Source organism: Thalassophryne amazonica, chromosome 5, assembly GCF_902500255.1.
Source record: "Thalassophryne amazonica chromosome 5, fThaAma1.1, whole genome shotgun sequence".
NCBI classification, from domain to species: Eukaryota; Metazoa; Chordata; class Actinopteri; order Batrachoidiformes; family Batrachoididae; genus Thalassophryne; species Thalassophryne amazonica.
The window spans coordinates 65,443,351-65,470,010 of NC_047107.1; the positions used below are offsets into that span (position 1 = coordinate 65,443,351).

At 41.0% G+C, this 26,660-nt stretch overlaps 1 protein-coding gene across 4 annotated transcripts in view; it reads right to left on the minus strand.

Moving 5' to 3' along the window:
* Nucleotides 1-15,819: 15,819 nt before the first annotated feature.
* Nucleotides 15,820-26,660, minus strand: part of LOC117510663 (transducin-like enhancer protein 1) — a 106,581-nt gene continuing 95,740 nt past the window's right edge. For all 4 annotated transcript variants that reach the window (XM_034170467.1, XM_034170466.1, XM_034170465.1 and 1 more), the window contains exons 17-20: nt 24,065-24,212; nt 22,891-23,041; nt 22,712-22,788; nt 15,820-17,212 (exon numbers count right to left, since the gene is read on the minus strand). In XM_034170467.1, the coding sequence (XP_034026358.1) occupies nt 17,105-17,212; nt 22,712-22,788; nt 22,891-23,041; nt 24,065-24,212 (484 nt within the window). In that variant the 3' untranslated portion in view covers nt 15,820-17,104. The remainder of the gene's footprint in view (nt 17,213-22,711; nt 22,789-22,890; nt 23,042-24,064; nt 24,213-26,660) is intronic.

Sequence of the window (26,660 nt, forward strand, 5' to 3'; positions counted from 1 at the left end):
GGGAGTCCGAAAAACGAAGACATGAGCAGAGGGGAAGGAAGGTGGCAGAGGACAGAGGTGAAGCCAGTTCAGGAGGGAGGCAGAAGCTGATTATTGCACGGAAGTGATAGTAACACACCGTCCACAACCACACAAACACAAAGAGATGGAGCTGAACACGCCGTTATACAGTTAAAGCACCATCATCAACAGCTGCCTCTACTTTCACACACACACACACACACACACACACACACACACACACACACACACACACACACACACACACACACACACACACACACACACACACACACACACACACGCTCTCTCTCTCTCTCATCCAAAGTGTCGCTCCACATGACTGGGTTCCTGCAGACCTTCGAAGCAGAAAATGGAGGAGAGTGCAGAGGGACAACAGATTAAAAAAAAGCACCCTAGCCATGTTGCACACAACATACGCATACACTTGCTTCACAAGTGGACAAAATGTAGTTTTGTGTATTTTTTTGTATTATTACCATTTTTTTTATCATAACTACTCATCATACTACAGTTTAAGAAACCCGTGTGTGTGTGTGTGTTCGCACCACTTTATACTTTACATGTAGGCTGACCCCAGAACTGCCCTAAAATGGGTTGTTTTGGCAAAAGTCAAGGTCATTGAGTGTCAAAGGTCAAAAATTTGATTTATGTTTGTTCACTTACTCCTCCCAGGTCCTTTCACCACTTTTCAACAAATGTGAAAAGATTTGTCCTGTGAAGGTCAAAATGCATGTTTTTCACTCTAATTTGCATCAAACTATTAGTTCCAAAATTGCATATGAAGGTCAGATTTGCCAAAGGCCAATAATCTGTCCTTTTGCAAATTTCTACTAGACTTGGTGTGCCAGTGAAGGATGGCCCTGAAATTATCTTTAAAATTATTATTTTGGCAAAGGTCAAGGTCAGAAAATTTGGTTTTAACCTGATTTGCACCAAATAGCACACACTTAGCTGAATTCCAGAATTGCCCTGGCCAAGTCAGCTAGAGTTCAATCATTTATGTGATGATCAAGGTCATTGGGGTGAAATCTTAGACTGCTATAGCTGATAATGTATTGGTATTTATGCCCTCAAGTACTGTTACCTAGTTACCCTGAACACTGGGTGTTTCTTTCCAAATTTATAAAAAAAAAAAAAAAAACTTCAAATCACAAGACACAAAGTGTCTTGTGATTTGAAGTGTTTTACAGGATGATGATAATTTTAGCCTTTTTACTAACGTCATTTTAAAGAGCCACTTAAATTAAATTTATTTCAATTTATTTCATATCGCACCAAATCACAACAAAGTTGCCTCAAGGTGCTTCACACAAGTAAGGTCTAACCTTACCAACCCCCAGAGCAAACACAGGTGACAGTGGTAAGAAAAAACCCCCTCTGATGATTTGAGGAAGAAACATCAAGTAGACCAGACTCAAAGGGGTGACCCTCTGCTTGGGCCATGCTACAGACACAATTGACAAAAAATTTACAAAACGAATATACAGGAAATTTTCCGTTTCCTAATTTAAAAATGTGAGTATCTACAAAACAGGGGTGCAGTGGTCCACCTACTTCATGGTTTGGTACAAATCACAGTTGCAAAGTCTCTGTACTGTTCAAATCTCAGTTCATTACTGTCAGGTGTCCTCATACAAGCACAAATCAAAAGACTCGCACAAAATTACAAGGTGGAATAACATCACTTGTAATCTGGCAGTACACACCACACAGTTCGATATTTGTAAAATATTGTAGTTTCTCTGTTTCACAGTTTATTGTTACACCCCTACAATCAAACTACTTAACCTAGGGCATTCAAAAAGCTTTTTTGGGGTAAATATCAGGTCCTATGAATGTGGATTCTCTGGAGTACAGCTCACATTTAACATATGGGTTCCTGAAATTTCTGGATAAATAAATAAATAAATTGACTGTGCAGCCTTTGTCAGCACATCGTGTGTGTGTGTGTGTGTTTACTTAAAACATCAGCAATCATTACTTTAGGTTTTGGAATTCAGTCCACTTAAAAAGTCAGAGATAAAGAGGCCTCAGGTTAGTGCCATTCAAAGTGCTCAACTGCACACCTGGAGTTTATGAGTGTGCACAAGAGAGCCCTTATGATGTCATAATAGTGCTTGTTGAAGCTTCTCCACACTCGTTTTCCTGTCTGGTCAGGGGGATTAAACCAATGCACTTTAAGCCACTACCTCCCCATGCTGCCCTTCTGAACATATCTTTTTAAACCTCCAAGCTAAAATTTGGATATTTCTTCTTTTCTCACTTTTTGTGATGTCAGATGATTATTTTTTGAGTACTCTCAGTGAAAAGCTGAGAAACCAATCAACAGGCACAGGTGCAAACATCACCTCGCAGGTGGAAATAATAGAACAGGAGCAAATCTTCACATTTTTTTCTCTTTGATTTTCTTAATAAATAACAAATTATTAATAATAATAATAATGATAATATTTAAAATTATTATGAAGTTATTTTTCTTTTGCTCAACCAGTTGAATAATTATGTGAAACATTGTGTTGCATAATGGGATCCTCACCATTCACATTTTAGATCCTGTATGAATCCCAAATGTCTGTTTTTGCACAAGTGAGGCTCTGAAAGGCATTATATTGATTTGTGTTTCCACAGCAGCATCATAACATGTCAGTGGTTCACATTCTACAGGGTAATTCATGCCCGTATATAGAGGGGGTTCAACCGAACCCCCCCCCGAGAATTCTGCTGATTTTTTTCTGATCGGGATATCAACGTTATGTATTTTCTTTTCATTGATAATAAGCAACAAGCACTAACTGTTACACAGCTATTATCACACACCCTCAAGTTTCAATTTCCTCTGCCAGAGTAATCCCTTAAGTGATGAAAGGGGAAACTGCTAGATAAACTTTTCCCATGGGGGTTGAGAATTTTTGCTCCCTGGTCCCTATCCTCCTCTGATATCAAACAGATTAGTAGGCTTGTAAATACCCATGTAGACACACAATTACACTTGTCTGGTTTGTAAAAACATGTTTGTATGTATAAGCTGAGAAATAAAGGGAGCTTCTCCTTCCTGTTGCAAATACTGTAAAGGCGCAAATATTTGCGTGGGATTTATTATGTGAATTTCGCAAGTTAAACAAGGTCGCCAAATTAAATACCGCTATTTTAATACATAACGTACATATACGTACATATTCATAATGTAAACGTGAATATTACTACTGCTAAATACGAGGTCTGTTAGAAAACTATCCAACCTTTTTATTTTTTGAAAAAACTATATGGATTTGAATCATGTGCACTTGCATCAGCCAAGCTTGAACCTTCGTGCGCATGCATGAGTTCTTTCACGCCTGTCGGTTGTGTCATTCGCAACCGACAGGCAGGTATAAAGTTTGCATTAATGTTATCTTGGTTCTTCCTGGGTGGTTCTTATGGAAACTGATCCAATCCCAAGCAAGGACTATTTGTATATACAAATGTATTTCCTAAAATGATACATTTTGGGTTTCAAATGAAATTTATGTAGCTTTTTACCCCTCGAAATCCTCAAAAAGCTTCTGCTTCGGGGGGCTTCGCTCCCCTGAGCCCCCCACGAGGGCATTGCCCCTCAACCCCACCGGGGGCCCTGCGGCCCACTGGACCCCCAACTCAAGGATTTGAACCCCCCCTTTCACATTCCTACATACGGCCCTGGGTATTACAAGTCATTTAGACTAAGAAGCAAAAATATCAGCTGTGTAACGTCTTGCTATTTTTCTGTCCATTTTGCCAGATTCTTCTGAAAATAACCAGATTCATTCAGAATTTGGTGGTGAACCTGGGTGATTACTTTAATAATAATGATTTAAAAAAAAAGACTTGATTTGTGTTGTTACATTTGAATCTTGGTGAAGGCACTGAAAAACAATGCATGCTGAATAACTATACACAAGACAAAGTGAAATAAACCATTGATGCTTCAGTATGAAGGAAAGGAGGCGGCTCAGAGTTTTATAAGAAGCAGAGGATTATGGAAATCAGGCTGTGATCTATGGTGCAGTAATCCTGGCTGCAGTGTGCAATCCCATAAAAAGAGTTAGTGAGATTAACCATCAGATTAGCGACGTAGCCACACGCATATTTAACTGAACAAAAACCCTTGAAATCCGGGCTCTGGGGAAAACCCACAGCATTTAGGATTTGTATCCTCTGCTCGCTGTTTCCTCTGGAATAATTATGGAATATTGGTGTGCTGCTCTGTGTGAATGTGTGTGCTGTTGCAATGTTAAATTTAAAAGAATAATGGTGAGAGATTAACAGGCACAAGGACTCACAAGAGCTTATTTCCTTCATTGATTCACTTTCTATACCCGCTGATTCCAATTAAGGGTCATGGGGGCACTGGAGCTTATCCCAAGAGTCTTAGGGGTGAGAGGCAGGGTATACCTGAGACAGGACAACAGTCTAACACAGTTATAAGAGTTTTCCTCTTAAAAATTGCCTTGTGGACTGACTATAAATTCATCATGAAGAAAAATGACAGAATGAGTTAGAGTCATAGGTTTTTTTTTTGTGGAATTCACCTTTAAAATTTGTCAAATATTCATAGATAATCAACAGGTTTAGAAAATGGATGGATGGATAAAAATATTCATAGATTAACTTTTCCCCATGGATTCATTTACAAAGTGTATTTTTTTTATAGACACAGAACGCATTGTATTTATGGTACACTGCACTTTGCATTTGTGCAAATGAACTGATAATTAAAACTCAACAGAAGTCACACGTCTTATATGTGGCAACATATTGTAAGCTTTAAAACAGGTGTGATAAATATCACACAATATTCCATATGATAAGCAGTTGTCACTCTCTAAAATACTAAAACTCGAATGAGTTGTTGCTATGAGCAAATTAAACATACCATGCACACAAATGGCATGTTATACAGTCTAAAAAAATTAAAGGTTGTATTTAGTTGATCGTGTTGTCTCAAGCAATCCAACAAAACTTGGTTGTTTAAATTCAAAAAGCAAACTGTAACATTGTTACAGTCAACTGCATATTATACTTCTAATTTAAACAGCCACGTTTTGTGGGGCCGGTTGACATAATTGAATTACGTAAATGTAACATTTGAATTTTAGAGTGTATTCTGCTTCAAAGGGACACATTCATTATGTAACAACAAAACACATTGAAATGATAAATGCATGAAGTACTTATTCAACTGCTGACTTTAAGAAGTGATATTTTTCATCATCACTGTCGATGTGATGAGTGGCCAAGTGGTTAATGCGCTTGGTTTCAGTTCGGAAGGTTCTGGGTTCAAATCCCACCCCTGCCACATTTCTCCATGTAATGTGGAGCTGCGTCAGGAAGGGCATCCAGCGTAAAACCTGTGCCAAATCAACATGCAGATCCACCTTGGATTTGCTGTGGCGACCCCGAGTGCAAACAAGGGAGCAGCCGAAGGGACTTACTTTTTACTGTCGATGTGTTGAGTCTGGTCTGCTTGAGGTTTCTTCCTCAAATCATCAGGGGGAGTTTTTCCTTACCACTGCTGCCTGTGTGCTTGCTCTGGGGGTTGGTAAGGTTAGACCTTACTTGTGTGAAGCGCCTTGAGGCAACTTTGTTGTGATTTAACGCTGTATAAATAAGAATAAATTAAATTGAATTTGTGTTTTTTGCATATTACATCCTGACCACATGGTGGCAGCATGGTCACCTTATGCAGTAGGGGCCGAAATATTCCTGTTTTTTAAATATGCATTTGCATAAATAACCACTGCATCGTGAGTATAATTGTACACAGACTTGCCGATGGAGTACGAGTGCTACCGGAGGATTGCATGAGAGCGGCACCAAGGTACTCATACCATGTAGAACTTTCAGTTTTATATCCTGGAAACAAGAACTTTGACATTTTATTGACCTCTTGCAGTTGTTCTGACCACCATATTTGTTGCTGCAATGGCAACGACACATCATACAAATGTGGGAAATTGTGGACTTGGTCTCACATAAAATTTTCCATTCTTCATTGCTGCTGATGTTGATGCTGTCCTCACCGTCCATGTGTATATTGCTGCACAATCACTGCACCAAACGTACACAGAACATGTAAGGTAGCCATCATGCGCATCTTGTTAAAAACAACTATATTTCCACCGTAAGCCTACTTCAAGACATTTGGGGGGGCGGCGGGTACTTCTTAGGGCAATGATAGCAGAGGTCCTCAACTCATGCCAGAAAGAGCTAAGTTGGTTCAGGTTTTCTTGGTAACCACAAGCTCCACAAGATGATTTCAATGATTAATTGATTCCATCTGCTCAAAGTGATATCAGTGAAATCACCTGGTGGAGGTTGTGGTGAAAACCTGAACCCTCTTGGCTCTTTCTGGAATCAGTTTGACACTAATGAACACAATCAAATGGAATAAAGTCCTATTGGTTGGCAAGCTGTAATTTGATAGTTGGACCACAACTGTCAGAGCGGAAGTATTTTCTTCCCAGGAACAGTGGTGTAAACCACCAAGGACACTAGTAAAGGAACCCAACAAGATGCATATGGTTGGAGACACTGTCTGTTGCACCACCAGTTATATAACTTTATGATGGAGTCACACAAAGAGAGATTTTCTTAAAAAAAAAAGTCAAATTTCAGCTATAGTTCACAGGAAAGCATAACCTTAGATTTGGTCTGGTTTATTGCATTAAAGCCTTTCCTCTATAAATACACTCAACAAAAATATAAACGCAACACTTTTGGTTTTGCTCCCATTTTGTATGAGATGAGCGCAAAGATCTAAAACTTTTTCCACATACACAATATCACCATTTCCCTCAAATATTGTTCACAAACCAGTCTAAATCTGTGATAGTGAGCACTTCTCCTTTGCTGAGATAATCCACCCCACCTCACAGGTGTGCCATACCAAGATGCTGATTAGACACCATGATTAGTGCACAGGTGTGCCTTAGACTGCCCACAATAAAAGGCCACTCTGAAAGGTGCAGTTTTGTTTTATTTGGGGGGGGATACCAGTCAGTATCTGGTGTGACCACCATTTGCCTCATGCAGTGCAACACATCTCCTTCGCATAGAGTTGATCAGGTTGTCATTTGTGGCCTGTGGAATGTTGGTCCACTCCTCTTCAATGGCTGTGCGAAGTTGCTGGATATTGGCAGGAACTGGTACACGCTGTCATATACGCCGGTCCAGAGCATCCCAAACATGCTCAATGGGTGACATGTCCGGTGAGTATGCCGGCCATGCAAGAACTTCAGTTTCCAAGAATTGTGTACAGATCCTTGCAACATGGGGCCGTGCATTATCCTGCTGCAACATGAGGTGATGTTCTTGGATGTATGGCACAACAATGGGCCTCAGGATCTCATCACGGTATCTCTGTGCATTCAAAATGTCATCAATAAAATGCACCTGTGTTCTTCGTCCATAACAGACGCCTGCCCATACCATAACCCCACCGCCACCATGGGCCACTCGATCCACAACATTGACATCAGAAAACCGCTCACCCACACGACGCCACACACGCTGTCTGCCATCTGCCCTGGACAGTGTGAACTGGGATTCATCCGTGAAGAGAACACCTCTCCAACGTGCCAAACGCCAGAGAATGTGAGCATTTGCCCACTCAAGTCAGTTACGACGACGAACTGGAGTCAGGTCGAGACCCCGATGAGAATGACGAGCATGCAGATGAGCTTCCCTGAGACGGTTTCTGACAGTTTGTGCAGAAATTCTTTGGTTATGCAAACCGATTGTTTCAGCAGCTGTCCGGGTGGCTGGTCTCAGACGATCTTGGAGGTGAACATGCTGGATGTGGACGTCCTGGGCTGGTGTGGTTACACGTGGTCTGCGGTTGTGAGGCTGGTCGGATGTACTGCCAAATTCTCTGAAACGCCTTTGGAGACGGCTTATGGTAGAGAAATGAACATTCAATACACGAGCAACAGCTCTGGTTGACATTCCTGCTGTCAGCATGCCAATTGCACGCTCCCTCAAATCTTGCGACATCTGTGGCATTGTGCTGTGTGATAAAACTGCACCTTTCAGAGTGGCCTTTTATTGTGGGCAGTCTAAGGCACACCTGTGCACTAATCATGGTGTCTAATCAGCATCTTGGTATGGCACACCTGTGAGGTGGGATGGATTATCTCAGCAAAGGAGAAGTGCTCACTATCACAGATTTAGACTGGTTTGTGAACAATATTTGAGGGAAATGGTGATATTGTGTATGTGGAAAAAGTTTTAGATCTTTGAGTTCATCTCATACAAAATGGGAGCAAAACCAAAAGTGTTGCGTTTATATTTTTGTTGAGTATAGTAAGTCCCTTCAGCTTCTCCTTTGTTTCATTCAGGGTCATCACGGCAGATGCAAGATGGATCTGTATATTGAGTTGGCACAACCTTTACACCGGATGCCCTTCCTAATGCAACTCCACATTACATGGCCTTGAACCAGAAACCTTCTGCACTGGAAACAGGTGCACTTAACCACTTGGTCACCACCCTTGCTAAAGCATTGCTCTGGAAATAAAATTTCAAAACATAAAAAAAAAAAAAAAACAATAAAACTAAACAAAACACAACCCCCAACAGGATGAGGCTGTTTTGGGGTTAGTACCCTTGCTGAGCCTGATCCTGTCAGATCTCAGGAAGCATCAGTAAGGGCATCCGGTGTAAAACTTATGTCAAATCCCAGTGTGGATCAGTGCTGGCTCTGCTGTGGCCACCCTGAATGAAAGACAAACAACTCTCGATGAGAGCATCTTTTGGTCTATTTTTGGGATTGTTCAGTTTCTGCCTTGACTCACCCCCCCCCCATTAACTCAGAGTGACAGAAATCTTGGGGTGAAGATGCATGTTAAAGATGGAAAAGCTTTGCTCGCACAAAACTACGCGCCTTTATCGCCGTCATATTGAATAACTCTCTGGTGCGTTCCATATTCCATGTGGGGGATTATTACAGTTTACCCACAATCCCCAGCAGCTGATTATCCTGCATGTTGACAGGACAGAGTTGTGCTATCGGCCTTGTGCAGCAGTCAGTTGTGTCTGTGTGCAGGAGGGTTGGGGGGCATATTTATTGTGTGTGTGTGTGTGTGTGGTTCCAGCTTGTGCAAAGTGCAAAGATTTGTTCTGCATTTGTATGTGTGCAAGAGAGAATGAAAGAGGAAATCACTTTCTTGTGTGAGGAAATGTGCTTGTGTGGGGCCGCGCTCAGCCCAGGCAGGTGTTCATGGTTGATACCTGCATTTCCAGCAGTGCTGATCACCTCAGCACGGCTCCTCACCTTGGGAGTCAGACAGCTCTAAGCTCATTAGCACACGTGCAGCTGCACAGCACAGTGGGCTACCCGTGAAAGGTGGGGCAGAAATACGGCAGGAAAGCAAGGAAGCTCAGGGGAGATTGAGATTGAGAAAGGAGGAGAGGAGAAATTGGTTTACCACATTAAAGACAACCAGGGACTTGAGGGAAACAAAGAGGAAGTATGGAAGGAAGGGGTGTGGGCCCTGAAGGGACAAATAGAGAAAGTAAATAGGTGACGCACGTGTGTGTGTGTGTGTGTGTGGGGGGGGGGGATTAGATGTGAAATAGAGAGAGGATGAGAAGAGGAAGAGGCGTGAAGACGGCAACTAATGGATTAAAGATCTGTTTTATTCATGCTGGCAGCAGCTGTGTTCTTCTTGTATTCATTAGTATCTTTGCATTCTAGCCCTGCATTTCTGTTTGCAGCAGTACGCAGTGGGAGTCAAAGCAACCCAAATGGAGATGTCCAATCACAGAAGTTATATCCCACATCAGGAAGTACATATACCTGAGTGATAAAAGCCCCTTCTTCTTGGAACTGACCGATGGCTGTGGATGAGGGATGGATGTGTCGGTGTAAGCGAGGTTCGGCTGTTGTGGAGCGTCTTCCTGGGTGACATTTGGCTGAATGATGATGACTGACTGCAGTGAAATATGCGTCAACTGCAGAGGAACTTTTCAAAACTGAATTGGGAAGTGTTAAATGACTGGTGGCATGACTTGAAACAAGATGTGTAGGTGCAAGGTCAACTGGGCCACATTAAGTGTATGAATGAACGGGAACTGTGTTGATATGTATGCAGGCTGTATTCATACTTTTGGATATTGAGAAGGTGGTTTGCTGCGTGGCAGGCCATGTTAAGCCCCTTCCACACCGGGCTTGCATACAGTTGTACTAAAATGCGTATGGAGTACGCTAGAAAATTGTGCACATTTGGTGCAATTCCTGGTGTGTGATGGCGCATGGGTACATTCCTGGACTTGCTTATAGTAGTGTATGGTTGCTTTAGGCCCTGTCAAACCAGTTATTAAAAACGCTGGCATAAATTAATGCAGCTGTCACACCTTGATGACCAGCATATGCCGACAGCCCCGTTTCCACCAAGTGGTTCAGGTCAGTATTGCACGGTGTGGCGTGGGTCAGAAATAGAGTAATTTAACATTATTATTATTATTTTTTTGTCTTGGATCATTTTCATTGAATGCTAATGGGTCTGGCTGTGGTAAACACTGCCGTGAATGAATGAAGTGCAGTGACTCTAAACTTTTAAAGCGCCGGTTGCTTTCTGATCAGGTCTGCTGATCTGATCAGACCTGATCAGGTCTGTGTTGACCTGAATATTGAAGCACTGTGATGATTTCAACTTTTAAAGTGCCAGTCAATTGCAATCAGGTGTGATCAGACCTGATCACACCAGTGGCGCTTTAAAAGTCATCACATACCCCATTGATCAGGCCGTCTGATGATGACACTGGCAGCGACAGTGCTTTAAAGAGTCACAGTGCTTATTCAGGTGTGATCAGAGCTGATCGTGGTCAATTGGCGCTTTAAAAGTTTAAATCATCACAGTGCTTCTGTCTGACCAGATGCGATCAGAGCGCGACACCGGCATCCTCTGATAAAATGCACCTGGAGCTGAAAAACCACCGAGGGACTTGTTTTAAAACACTACATTTCCAGCCACAACAAGGAATTAAAAGAATTTTCAGATGTCGTTTTCCAAATCAGGCTTTATGTGGATACAGTGTTCCTCAAACTGTGCTGGTGCATTGAACTGAAATGAACAGGTAAAGCCCCTTTACTCTGTGTGTGAATGAAAGTCTGTCTGCATGAAACAGATTTCAAAGTTCAGAGTCTGTTGTGTGTTCAAAAAAAGTAGAAAATATTGCCATTTAAACTCCCAAGTATACTTAAACATCCCATTTCTTGTTTGCATTCTAAAGAGAGAGAGAGAGAGAGAGCGAGCTGTGTCTGCTTTTTTCCCCAGGACCTGCTGTTTCTGTTCTTTGGATTTCTGAGTTGAGGTTCCATTTCCTGTTCTGAGCAAAAACACGTCCACCAGTTAGATCACCTGTTGTAAGCACACAGAGGCGCTGCGAACTACGTGGATCACCTGTTCTCCTCTAGCTGATTCACTCTGGATGCACGCACTCAGTTTCTGTATGTGTACAGTAGCGCCGTGTTGTGCAGGCCTGCTTAAAAACTGTGTGCTGTCTGCATCCTGTGCTCTATGCATCTTCCTCGGGTAGAGCTAACCATACTGCTGCGTAGGGAGCAAAAACTCGGCGTAGAGCTGCTTAAACTTGGCGTAGAACTGTATAACCCAACACAGACGGTACGCCACCATACGCAATTTTTAGTTGACCCCGGTGTGAAAGGGGCTTTAGGGAGAGATCAGAGGCCCAACTGGTTCAACATGGGTCATGGGAAGTCTCCTACTTCAATGACTGATCTTGCATCAGTACAATCACCAACTCACTAATGCAGTCTATTACACAGGAACTCCAAACCTTGTCTATTTAATTACATCATTATGAACAACGATTTATAGATGGCTGTTTTGTTGCAACATTTCTGTTGTATGTTCTGTCAATCTTGTGTTGTTAATTTTGTTTCATCTTGTTAGTATGACCACACTGGGATAACTCCTTATCCCAATGAGGAGGTAGCTCACTGGTGTAAGGAGTTGGGCCAGCAATATGTAGACCTGTGTCCTTGGACAAGACAACTAATCTGCATTGTCCCTGTTTACCCAGCTGTAACTAGGTCACAACAGGAAAGTAGCCTACTTTAGACTGGTGTCCCTTACAGGGAGAGTCCTAGTCTCTCATCCATTTCACCCCACATTATCCGGGATAAGCACTGGGGCCAATGAGCCTCAGGCCTACATAGGTACTTCTTACTTCATGTTAGTATGGCCACAGCAGATGATCACCCCACTGAATCTGGTCTACTTGAGGTTTCTTCTTGTAACCAAAAATAAATAAATAAATAAATAAAACAAAATAAAATAAAAATAATGCCTTTCCTCAGCACTGTCACTGATGTGCTGGCTTATGAAGTGGACAAGAGTTCGTCCTGAGTTCTTCTCAATGGGCTATCAGGTTGGCTATATTACCTAGTTGTGTCCGTGGTTTCTTTCCATTTCAAATGTATATAATTTTTTTGGCACTTTCAGTAGCAGCTGAAGGTCGACAATTTTTCTTTGGCTCCAGACTTGACATTATTCAAGTTTGCTGTTCAAGGGTCAGAAAAAGCCCCACATCATGTATGACATTGCCAAAGAAAATTTGTCTTTGTGTCTTGTCACTGTATTTTGACCCACATGGGACAAAATCTTAAACTCTATCCATGCAAGGAGAATTTGGATCATAATGAGATAAGATAGTGAATCCTTTATTTGAATACGAAGTAATAAAATTATAGTGGTGCTGAAGAAACTTAAATTTCAAATTAAAAAGAAATCAGAAAGAGTAGAAGAGGGAGGACAAAGAGGAGGTTTATGGATGTGCTGAGGGAGGACATGCAGGTAGTTGGTGTGACAGGATGTTACAGAAAAAAGGGTGAGATGGAAACAACTGATCTGCTGTGGCGCTCCAAACGGAAGCAGCCGAAAGAATAATAATAATAATAAAATCAGAAGCTACGACACCTTTAAGTTTAATATAATAAAAAAACAACATCATTGAATTATTTGTACAACTCTTAGGATGCACTAAGTAATAAGATTTTGCTTCTTGGAACAATGATGAATTGAAATGAGATGAATTAGTAAAACAAACACTTTTCCACACAGTCACTGTTCTATATTTCTGCATTTGTCTGGATTGGGCCACATAACTGAAGCGTTACATTTCTGTACGCAGCTTACACCTAAATTCTACCTTCACACGTAGCCTTAAACGCTAAATCAGAGTTTTTTCAAAGAAAGCATGACCTAAAATGTCAGTGTGATGTGCTGAACTGGTCCAGCTGAACGCAGAAAAATAAGTTAACTCACATCCACGCTGCATACAAGCTGAGCAGTGGGAGGAGAGCACCTTTTTTGTGTGGCGTTAAGATAAATAGGATTAGGGATTTGGGAGATTTAGGGGAAATAATCCATCTATGTATCAGAGAGACGCAGCAGTGGTGATGATCAAAAGAGACCGCTGTGATTCAGAGCTCAGAAATCTCCTTATAGCCTGAAAACTTGGGGTGATGTTTTCCCATTTTTCTCCAAGGATCAGTTTTCATGTTGTCACTGTGACTGCTGTAATTGCCACATAATCACTGTACAGCAATCTGTGTGTGTGTGTGTGTGTATATACTCACTCTGTAGCAAGAGCTGTGGATTGAAAGGGAATTATATATTCACAGTAATTAATCAGATTTACAGTTAACATGTGAAACAGAGAACTGGCCTGTTTGTTGTGGATGTTAGCATTAAGCCGGGGATTGGACTGGTTATGTACCACAGTTCGTTTGAACAGCTGCTCTGTTTTACTGCTGTATATGAGCAATGCTACTACATTAATACCAAATCTGTCCGTCCCCCCCCCCCCCCCCCCCCCGCAAAAAATAAATAATAAAAAAAATTCTATAGACACAGGTCCGCCTGGGTGGTTTCCAGTCTAGGATGCAATACGTTCTTAAAAAAAAAAGAAGTTGGGATGGGGCAATTAGGGCTAGTAGCAAGGTTTCAAAAAAAAATAAAATAATGATGTTATTTCAAACAGGTTATATCAACAGGTAATTGTAATCATGATCAGTATCCATGAAAGCCTGAGTTTTTCAAGCGCAAATACAGGCAGAAGATCTCCAGTTTATGTATATATAAAATAATTGTTTTGTAGCGGATTAGTCATGTTCACTCAGTTTGGCTGTTGAAAACACCTGTAATTGCTTCTGAATCACAGAGGACCGTTTCATCTGCAGCTTTTCTTTCCTCTCCCTCGTGCGCTTCATGAGGTAGAGAACATAGAACAGCCTAAAAGGTAATTATTTGTAATGTTTATATTGTAATGGCTTGATAAAACAGCTGCATTTTCACGCCTTTTTATGAGCAGCTGTAAAAATGGTTATGATAGATTTACCATCTTGTTATAATTGTTCAGATGAGCTGCGCTGTGTGTGCTGACGCAATCACTCGCAGTGCTTTTTAATTGTTTGTGCAATGTTCATATACGTACAAATCAATATGTGGCTCATTATTCATGGCCTTATTATTTGGTGGGACCAAAGCTTAAGCAAAAAATACCACTTGTCACCTGGGAAATAGGCTGTATGTATTTACACCATTTAGTTTTTAATAAGAATGGTGTTCTGGTGATTTCTGGTCATATTTCAGGAGGTTAATTTTATTTCAGAGCTTCATCAACACAAAGTGATGAGCCGGTGACCATTATTGCAGTGCATTTTAGAATTTCAGTCATATATGTGCTTTGTGTGTTAAAAAAAGATAAGATGTTATGAATTCTTCTTCATCTAAATTTTGCCAAAACACAATTTCCACTTCTCTCACCTTGCAGGATTCTTTCACAGCTATTAAAGTAAATAAATAAATAAATAAATAATAAAAAAAGATCCCAATTACAAAAACACATTTATTATCTACACATTTCAATCATTTCAGATTAGCTAGCAGTTAAGACCATTTAGTATTTCTTCTGATTATATGATTCTTTCAGTGTAAAAGATGTACAAAACAGGTTCTTCTAAAGCATGTACTGTAAGGACAAAAAAAACAAACAAAAAAAAAACAAATATATACATTTTTACAAACATTCCACAAAAATAGATTTAAAAACTAAGCACAACGTTATGAAACTGATTACTTTAAATGGCTGAAACAGACAGATTCTTGCCTGCAGCTGACATACACTTGCAGCTTTTATACCATTTCTAAGTAAAAATATTTGTAGTTTTGTAGTATTGCAGTCATGCAAGTCTTATCTGTAATACTGACTGAAATAGCAAAGCTTCCATTTTAAAGTTTTTCTACGCATGGTCCAGTTTCAAGAACAGGAGCGGCAAAAAGTGACAAATCTGGAAAAGGCAATTTGGTAAGACACAATTTCTTTTGTGAACATATCTGAGGAAAGTGTTGAGTCTTAAACTTGATAAAATAGAAAGAAATAATTTTTTTAAAGTGTCAAGACAACTGCTTTAGTTGGTCCCCATTTGTGAAACAAGACTATCCATGCAGCATGTTTTAAGGAGTCAAAGGGAGGACAGGGGTCAGTTTATACCAACAAAGACATTATTCTTTTCCACTTCAAATTAAAACCAAGAGTTTACTGTTGAATTACCACAACCTCAAACCCCGGCACATAACTAAGAAAAAAGTCCACAAATTAATTAGTTTGAACCTGAAAATATAGATTTTCTGATGTTCAGTCAACATGTGACATTTACGTGGGAGAAAGAAATTTGAGCTTACATGTGGTTTTAAGTGGCAGCCTGTGTCTCAACACCTTTATACAATGCGCCCACACTTCTATATTCAGTTTCCCACTCTGATATTTTACCTAGCTGAATATGTTTCAATTTCTCAGTTGAAAGACGCAAATCTCGTCGGGTCAGCTCAGCGAGAACCACGTGTAAGAAAACCAGCCTTCACTCCGCAAATGGAAACAACAACAACAACACATGTAGCCAACAACTGATTAGTACTTGTGTTTTAGTTTGGTCTCAACTTCTCGACGTCCTGCAGACTTCAGAATTGCAGCTGTGTGAACAAAAAAATGAGCAGGGAAATAGACTAAACTAAAGCAGAAAATGAGAAGGTGCAAGAACGATAAATTAAAAACAAATATGAATATAAATGTTTTTTCTTTCAAATTCTCCTCAAGTATTCTTTGCAACCAGGAAAATGAAGGATAATGATGAGAAATGGTGTTAAAGGCAAAAGAGGAAAAGAGTGACACAGAGGAGTCAGAGTTGCACACATCCAGATTTTCACTGTAAGATGTCCAGTGCCGTGCAGTCTGCACATCATAAGGGCGATTATATTTGGTTGTGTAAGTTCATTTGTTCCCATCAAAATTTGCAATGTATCATGAAGATAAAATTCATGCATCACAGAAATAAATGACAACTGGATGTGGTTCAAGGAGACATTCAGAATGGAATGAAGCACAGGTCATTTAAATAAAAAGCCTGTGTGTGAACAGCTAACACTACTGTGTGGTTAATAAAGGCAGTTGAGACAGTACAGCCATTTCTCAGGATTCAGACAGCGTAGGACCACCATAAGAGTCAGTCGAGGTTATGTGGTCAAAGTCAGAGGCCTAAAGATGACCTGTGTGGAACAAAATCCAAACCACATTTTCCAATGGCAGACAATCTGTAATCACCATGATCTCTCTCCAGTAGTTGGTCCATTCTCCTCCTTCACTATTCTATTGTTGCTCTTTCAAAAATCACCCCTCCATCTGAGTGTTCATTCTCATGTCTCCCTGGTTATTTTGTCTAATGTTCCTTTGGTTCAGTCAGTGATCAAGTCTCTGTAACTGATCCCAGTGCAGTCCTCAGCAGAAACCAGCAGGGAGAAAGGAGCATCCAGTTTTGCTGCTTCCATTAATATCCTCTGGCTGCAATTTATTTCCAGCTACAATGAAGCAAAACCTGCACACACCGGATATGTACACGTAAAATGTCTTTTCTCCATCTCCTCAGCAGATGCGACACGTCATCAAGCTTATTCCTGTGAGTTCTACATCCGCAAGTCCAAAACATGTAGAAACACACCGGGTGTGCTGAAAAAGACAAATCACCTTTGTCTCCACATTTTCAGTAGATGACCTCGTAAACTGTGGCCTTCTTATCCCCCGAACCCGTGACGATGTACTTGTCATCCACTGATATGTCACAGCTGAGCACAGAGGAGGATTCTTTCGACTGCAGAGTGAGAAACGCAAAATAAAATCCACAATTATGTCAGGCAGAAGAGGTCAGCAAGAGTGATATGAACCTGTATTTATTTAACAAGTTGTTTTTCCTTTAATTATATAAGCAACTTGTTGCTGCTGCTTTTTCATCAGCCTTGGATTATGGGAATCTGTTGTAAATGAATGTCTCTGCTCAATGTCTTCATATGGTTGACACTTTTTACCAGGCTTCTCTGAGGTTCATTACCAACTGTAAACATTTGACACACCAATTGTGAGTTACATTCCCAGGTGGGATGACCTGCCCTGGCCACCCGTAGGCTCACTCATTGTATACTTTTATATACAAGGCAATTCTTGGTTTACTGCTTTTGTACATATGCGTATTAATTGTATGAGGTCTGTTAGAAAAGTATCGGACCTTTTTATTTTTTGCAAAAACCTCATGGATTTGAATCACGTGTGCTTGCATCAGCCAACCTTGAACCTTTGTGCGCATGCGTGAATTTTTTCACGCCTGTCAATTGCATCATTTTCTGGTAAGCAGCCTTTGTGTGAGGACATGTCATGCGCTCGGCGGATTTTCATTGCAAGGAAAAAGACGGAACGACTGGAGCAGTGCCGCATCAAATTTTGCCAGAAACTGGGCGACAGCCAGGTGGAAACCATTCGGATGATTCAGACGGCTTTCGGTGACTTTTCAGTCACGTGACTATCCGAGAAATTGTGGAAGAGGTGGGCATGTCACAGCATGTCCTGTGAGACTTCAACACAAAGGTGCGTTTGCTCCGCCATCAGTAGCTTTGGCACGAATTTCACAGCCACTCTTTTCATGGCCAAATCTTCGGTCACAATGGAATGTGCCGAAAAAGTGCTGATGTCCACCTCTTCTGCAATTTTCGGATAGTCACACGACGGTCCCGCATCACCACAGCGTTCACTTTGGAAATGATCTGATCATTTCAGCATGTTGATGGCTGACCAGAGCGTGGCTCGCTCTCCACCGTTGTGCGGACGTCTTTAAACCGGTTGTACCGCTCCTTAATCTGTGTGATGCCCATAGCATCATCACCGAAAGCCGTCTGAATCATCTGAATGGTTTCCACCTGGCTGTTGCCCAGTTTTTGCCAAAATTTGATGCGGCGCTGCTCCAGTCGTTCCGTCTTTTTCCGTGCAATGAAAATCCGCCGAGCGCACAACACACGTCCCACACAAAGGCTGCTTACCAGCAAATGACGCAATCGACAGGCGTGAAAAAATTCCCGCATGCGCACAAAGGTTCAAGGTTGGCTGATGCAAGCACACATGATTCAAATCCATCAGGTTTTTGCAAAAAATAAAAAAGTCCGATACTTTTCTAACAGACCACGTACAGAGAAGTCATGGTCTACTCCTTATATTCTCAAGATTATCCTTTGCTTTCTATTCCATATGCCTGGACTAAACTGGGTACAATGGCTTTTGTTTACTCTACACCTTCTGCATGGAACATGTTGTGGAATGACTGGAAATTAACAGAGTTAATTTCACTGAGCACTTTTAAATCCAAATTGAGAGTACTTGATGCCAACTCCACCATATGTACTTGTTTTTGTCATCTTCTTGTAATTTTAAAATTTAATTACCGGTACTTATTGGTCTTTTTCTCGTGTTTTAACAGTGTATCTTTGTAACTACGTTTTGTAATTGTTGCTGCCCATGTTGTCCAGGTGGCACTAATGAGTGGTTCCCATTTCATGTCCATCTTCACCTCAGCTTGATACAAGATCATGTCTGTGTCATTTGTTTTGTAGAGCTGCAATGTTTAATTGATTAATTGATGATGCATCCACCATTACTCAAACTTTTCTGATCGGAGTAAAGATAAGAAAACTGTTGAGTCCTGCTTGTATTTGCAACCAATCCGAATGCAGCTCTGTTTTATCTGCAGAAAACTATAGCAGACTGGCCACCTCTAAAATTAGGTATTTATTTATTTATTCACTGTGTGTGATACGGCAGTAAAATGGAGTGCAAAGGGGTTGCACTCCACAGAAAATTTTTTTTTGATGTTGATACAATAGCCGGTGGTTTCCTGTGATGTAAACAACAGGTTTGCCTGCTATCAGAATTACGGAACACACTGAATTGGGGAATCACGTTTGAGCCCCTGATGTTGAAGGTCTATGTACACAAATGGCAGCAATTCCTACACATTTAAATCACCGGGGATGTATAAATCCTCAAAGTTTGCAGTTAAAGAACATCTTTGAATGCTTTTATTTCAAAATCACTGTGGTGGCACACAGAGCCAAAATGATGACATTATTGTCATTGCCAAATAATGCATTGATTCAAACGTATGTGTTAACAAAATCATGTGTACATACACACAAACAAATGCATCATAACTTCTTTATGTTATTCAGTAGGAGTGCAACTACTGACTTTATTGATGCATCAACTGAACTGTCGATTCTACTATGAAGTCCAGGTTTCATTCACACAACTGAATATCAGCTGTAGCTTTTACTACAGTTTCAACAGTAATGATGCAGCAACTTCAGAGGCTGCAGACATTTCTAACTGTTCTAGAAACTGCTGACAACCTGTGTTGCAACATTTCAGTTGTTGCTATGATAGCATCTAGGATGTTTTATTTTTTTTGCATAAATTCCCCACCCATAACGAGGTGCATGTTAAGAGAAACAAAGGCAGGGAGAAAATGTACAAACACCCAATGTACAGTGCATCTAGAAAGTATTCACTGCCTCTTTTTTCTTAATATTAAACCTTTTTCACATTGTCATTATGGGGTATTGTGTGTAGAATCTTGAAGAAAAAAATTAATTTCATCCATTTTGGAATGAAGCTGTAACATAACAAAATGTGGAAAAATTGAAGTGCTGTGAATACATTCCAGTTGGACCCTAAAGGCGTCATGGAAATGAATTGGAAAATGTCGATCGAGACCACACCAACCCACTGTTCATTAAATCTCAAATATTAAAACTTAATGATATGATTTCGTTCAAGACTGTTCAATTAATGCACAAAGTGAAAAATAAAGAAGTGCCATTTAGAATTCAAGAATATTTTACTGAGAGAGAAGGAAAATATAATTTACGGGGCTTGTATCATTTTAAAATTGCTGGCGCTCGGACGACCAGGAAAGGTTTCTGTGTCTCCATGTGTGGCCCTAGATTATGGAATAACCTGATGGATGAACTCAAACGATGTCCAAATATCAATCAGTTTAAAAATCAATATAAGAAAATGATGTTTTCAAGATATGTATCTAATGAAGTACTATGAGTTTTGTGTTGTCAGTTGTAATTGTGAACTTGTTCAGTAACATTCATTTGTGTATGTGAATGTATGTATATGTGTATGTATATCTATGCGTGTGTATGTGTGTGTGTAATTATGCATGTATGTGTAGGTGTATGTTGGTGTGTGTATACATGTATACTGTATATATATGTAAATATGTATGTAGATGAAGACACGGTGTTCACTTGATATGTTTATGATAATGGGATTTGAGTTTGTGTTGTTAAATGTGTTTGTAGCATGGCCCAAGCAGAGGGTCACCCCTTAGAGTCTGGTCTGCTTGAGGTTTCTTCCTCAATACATCAGAGGGAGTTTTTCCTTACCACTGTCGCTTGTGTGCTTGCTCTGGGGGTAGGTAATGTGTATATATGTATGTATGTATATATGGGGTGGGCGTTTATAAGCTTTGCTTCTGCTCAACCCCTTTTTGGTCACACGTCACTGTGGAATTGTCTTGTATATCAGTTTTTGTTATTGACAAGTTGTGTGCCAAATGAAGTTCAAGTTCAATGTGCCCAAACTTATATATTTTTTTTTTTATTTATATATATACTCAACAAAAATATAAATGCAACACTTTTGGTTTTGGTCCCATTTTGTATGAGATGAACTCAAAGATCTAAAACTTTTTCCACATACACAATATCACCATTTCCCTCAAATATTGTTCACAAACCAGTCTAAATCTGTGATAGTGAGCACTTCTCCTTTGCTGAGATAATCCATCCCACCTCACAGGTGTGCCATATCAAGATGCTGATTAGACACCATGATTAGTGCACAGGTGTGCCTTAGACTGCACACAATAAAAGGCCACTCTGAAAGGTGCAGTTTTATCACACAGCACAATGCCACAGATGTCGCAAGATTTGAGGGAGCGTACAATTGGCATGCTGACAGCAGGAATGTCAACCAGAGCTGTTGCTCGTGTATTGAATGTTCATTCTACCATAAGCCGTCTCCAAAGGCGTTTCAGAGAATTTGGCAGTACATCCAACCAGCCTCATAACTGCAGACCACGTGTAACCACACCAGCCCAGGACCTCCACATCCAGCATGTTCACCTCCAAGATCGTCTGAGACCAGCCACTCGGACAGCTGCTGAAACAATCGGTTTGCATAACCAAAGAATTTCTGCACAAACTGTCAGAAACCGTCTCAGGGAAGCTCATCTGCATGCTCGTCGTCCTCATCGGGGTCTCGACCTGACTCCAGTTCGTCGTTGTAACCGACTTGAGTGGGCAAATGCTCACATTCGCTGGCGTTTGGCACGTTGGAGAGGTGTTCTCTTCACGGATGAATCCTGGTTCACACTGTTCAGGGCAGATGGCAGACAGCGTGTGTGGCGTTGTGTGGGTGAGCGGTTTTCTGATGTCAATGTTGTGGATTGAGTGGCCCATGGTGGCGGTGGGGTTATGGTATGGGCAGGCGTCTGTTATGGACGAAGAACACAGGTGCATTTTATTGATGGCATTTTGAATGCACAGAGATACCGTGACGAGATCCTGAGGCCCATTGTTGTGCCATACATCCAAGAACATCACCTCATGTTGCAGCAGGATAATGCACGGCCCCATGTTGCAAGGATCTGTACACAATTCTTGGAAGCTGAAAATGTCCCACTTCTTGCATGGCCGGCATACTCACCGGACATGTCACCCATTGAGCATGTTTGGGATGCTCTGGACCGGCGTATACGACAGCGTGTACCAGTTCCTGCCAATATCTAGCAACTTCGCACAGCCATTGAAGAGGAGTGGACCAACATTCCACAGGCCACAATTGACAACCTGATCAACTCTATGCGAAGGAGATGTGTTGCACTGTATGAGGCAAATGGTGGTCACACCAGATACTGACTGGTATTCCTCCCCCCAATAAAACAAAACTGCACCTTTCAGAGTGGCCTTTTATTGGGGACAGTCTAAGGCACACCTGTGCACTAATCATGGTGTCTAATCAGCATCTTGATATGGCACACCTGTGAGGTGGGATGGATTATCTCAGCAAAGGAGAAGTGCTCACTATCACAGATTTAGACTGGTTTGTGAACAATATTTGAGGGAAATGGTGATATTGTGTATGTGGAAAAAGTTTTAGATCTTTGAGTTCATCTCATACAAAATGGGAGCAAAACCAAAAGTGTTGTGTTTATATTTTTGTTGAGTGTATGAATGCGCTGGTCTGTTCTCTTTACCTGGAATATGCTGGCTCCATAGGGCGTTCTCCATGCATTCAGTAGGTTATCCTTTCCTGTGCTCACAAACCACTTACCTTTGGACAGAAAAGCATAAACACATTAACTGTCACACTCAAGTAGTAAAGACGACAAAACAAATAGTGTCAAGTGAGTGATGACAACAGCAGGCTGCTCACCACAGTAGGCAAACTGCAGGGACAGAACACAGCTCTCATGGAGGTGAAGCTGGTACTTGTCAGGCTTGGTAACGTGAAGCACTTCAACATTACTGCTCTCCATTCCAACAGCGAGCCACTCTCCTGTTGGACAGTATCCGAGTGAGAAAATCTGGAATAGAGAGAAAAGCAATGTAACAACATGGAAAAAGCAATTCCCCTTGAATAACTTGCAAAACACTGCTGCTGTCTATCAACATGGGCAATCTGACTCATGACAAGGTGTCATGGCAACGCTAGCTGGCTAGCGTTGCCATAGGCTATTGTGCTAGCCGCAGAAGCGACTTATTGCTGGTGTTATTTCAGAAAAGCATTCATCACTGGCATGTGGGTGTCTTTGTTTTGTTTTTTAAATAGAAAAATTAATTATGAGTAGGACTAGTTGGAGGAATGAATGGTGGAGAGCTTTCCAAAGTTTGAGGTGAAAGCATTCTGACTGGAGAAAATTGTTTATTTTTTAATTATTGCCAAAAGAATCTTGTAAGTCATCCGATCCTGTTTCTAAGCTGTGTGGAAGTTTGCTAGAACATGTGGCATGTAAACAAAACCGATGAACAACAGCAGAACGTAGGAGCTACATTAAATCAAAGCTGTTTCAGCCATCTGAAATTCTATTTGCCATGATTTTGATATTTTTTGGAGTAAAGATGTTTTTAATGAACAGGTATGTGGTATACTGGTATTAAGCAGATTTATTTATTTATTTTTACAGGAAAAATCAGATTTTGCAATATTGTGTAAATAGCTTAATGTATGGCATTTAAGAATAAATTGGCATTTAGGTTAGAGGGCGCATGGTTAAAGTAGTAGGGCTTGGTGCCCTTATTTCCTGGTTTAGAAAACACCCCACAGACAGAAATACCACTTCACACAATGAAAAGCCATTGTTTTAAAACAGAAATGCATGCCAGGCAGTCTTGAAACAAGTAAGTAATAAACTGAACAGCCAATTGTGATATTACTGGGCATGACGTGTTTTAATACAAAACTATCAAAACTGACACTGTTAAAAACAAAAAATATTTGTCACATGATATAGAATCTGATGGCATGAATAAAATTTTTGGTTGTGTTGTCCATGCTTTCTCTGTAGTGTTTGAAGGATTGTTGCTGACACACTGATTTGAATGTGTACCTGTGATGTAAAGTCATGCTGCTGGAGCTGCCGTCCCTCTCTCAGATCCCAGGAGCGAACAGTATTATCCAGACCTCCAGTCCACAGTTTGGTCCCATCGTTGGAGATGTCAATACAACTGGCTCCATCTGTGTGGCCCTGAAACTGTCTATATAAACACATAAACATACAGATTTGGTCTTTCACAAATTTTGTTAATCTAGGTTCCTTGTCACAGCGATTTGAGTTCAGATTGCCAGTTCAAAATGAATTTAAATCATATAAGATTCAAATCTGATCTCACTGAATGACTGTCAGTCACTTAAATGTAGCAAGTGACAAAATCCAATTTCTGTCAGTACTGCAGTTCTCATTTGCCATCTAATCTGCAGTGGTTATGATAGTAATGAAAGTCTCACACACACGTATGTAAACAGTCACATGACTGCTGTGTCAGAGCGCTGCGACAACAGAGCTCTGACTCACAAGATATGGATTAAAGTCAAAGCTGGTGAGCTAAGAGGTATTTGTCCCTTCATTCATTTTCTGCCACTTATTTATATTTTTTTAAGTTTGTATATTAGGAAACAACAGTGACAGTTTAATTGGCCTAACTACCCATTCGAAAAAGTGCGCACGCACGTGCGCACACACACACACCCCCACACACAACAAAGTCCACACTGAATGTAGGCTTTAAGATTCACCTTCCCAAAAAAGTGACAGCATGTAGAAAAAGGCAAATGAAGTGGACAGAGCAGCAGCTGAAGGGCTGCCATACACAAAAGGGTCAACTATGTGTGTGTTTCACATGATGTGCAGTATGTTTCAGGTGTGAGGTGTAGCATTCTTTTGTGGAGGGGAATTTACAGGTTAGTTCTGGCTTTTGTGTGTGTAGGTACACCTGTGAGAGGGCTTCTGTTTTACATTTAAAAAAAAAAAAAAAAAAATGCTGTGACTTGGCTGTGAGCAGTAGAGATGAGAGCCACCAGCTCTTATGTGGCATGAAAAGTCACAGACATAAAACACAGTCGGGATCCGATCTCAGCGTTCAGACAAAAACAAATATACAAAAAATGTGATTTCAATTGCATTTAAAACTACACTCAACAAAAATATAAACGCAACACTTTTGGTTTTGCTCCCATTTTGTATGAGATGAACTCAAAGATCTAAAACTTTTTCCATATACACAATATCACCATTTCCCTCAAATATTGTTCACAAACCAATCTAAATCTGTGATAGTGAGCACTTCTCCTTTGCTGAGATAATCCATCCCACCTCACAGGTGTGCCATATCAAGATGCTGATTAGACACCATGATTAGTGCACAGGTGTGCCTTAGACTGCCCACAATAAAAGGCCACTCTGAAAGGTGCAGTTTTGTTTTATTGGGGGGGGATACCAGTCAGTATCTGGTGTGACCACCATTTGCCTCATGCAGTGCAACACATCTCCTTCGCATAGAGTTGATCAGGTTGTCAATTGTGGCCTGTGGAATGTTGGTCCACTCCTCTTCAATGGCTGTGCGATGTTGCTGGATATTGGCAGGAACTGGTACACGCTGTCGTATACACCGGTCCAGAGCATCCCAAACATGCTCAATGGGTGACATGTCCGGTGAGTATGCCGGCCATGCAAGAAGTGGGACATTTTCAGCTTCCAAGAATTGTGTACAGATCCTTGCAACATGGGGCCGTGCATTATCCTGCTGCAACATGAGGTGATGTTCTTGGATGTATGGCACAACAATGGGCCTCAGGATCTCGTCACTGTATCTCTGTGCATTCAAAATGTCATCAATAAAATGCACCTGTGTTCTTCGTCCATAACAGATGCCTGCCCATACCATAACCCCACCGCCACCATGGGCTGGCGTGGTTACACGTGGTCTGCAGTTGTGAGGCTGGTTGGATGTACTGCCAAATTCTCTGAAACGCCTTTGCAGACGGCTTATGGTAGAATGAACATTCAATACACGAGCAACAGCTCTGGTTGACATTCCTGCTGTCAGCATGCCAATTGCACGCTCCCTCAAATCTTGCGACATCTGTGGCATTGTGCTGTGGGATAAAACTGCACCTTTCAGAGTGGCCTTTTATTGTGGACAGTCTAAGGCACACCTGTGCACTAATCATGGTGTCTAATCAGCATCTTGATATGGCACACCTGTGAGGTGGGATGGATTATCTCAGCAAAGGAGAAGTGCTCACTATCACAGATTTAGACTGGTTTGTGAACAATATTTGAGGGAAATGGTGATATTGTGTATGTGGAAAAAGTTTTAGATCTTTGAGTTCATCTCATAAAAAATGGGAGCAAAACCAAAAGTGTTGCGTTTATGTTTTTGTTGAGTGTACATACGAATGAAGCATGAAACAGATTTTTTTGGGGGGGAAAAAAGCATTTATGTGAGTTTTGATTCTTGATCAATCAGATTTGCAGCATGGAATCAGATTCAAATCTGATATGCACATAAAAATCTGATTTTTACTGGTAGTCTGAACAAGGCCAAAAACACTTGTGACAATATCTTTCTCTGTGCCACTCCACCACGACGCTGTGAACGGTAACGCAACAGGCGAAAGATGTTACATGCACAGTCTCTCCAGTC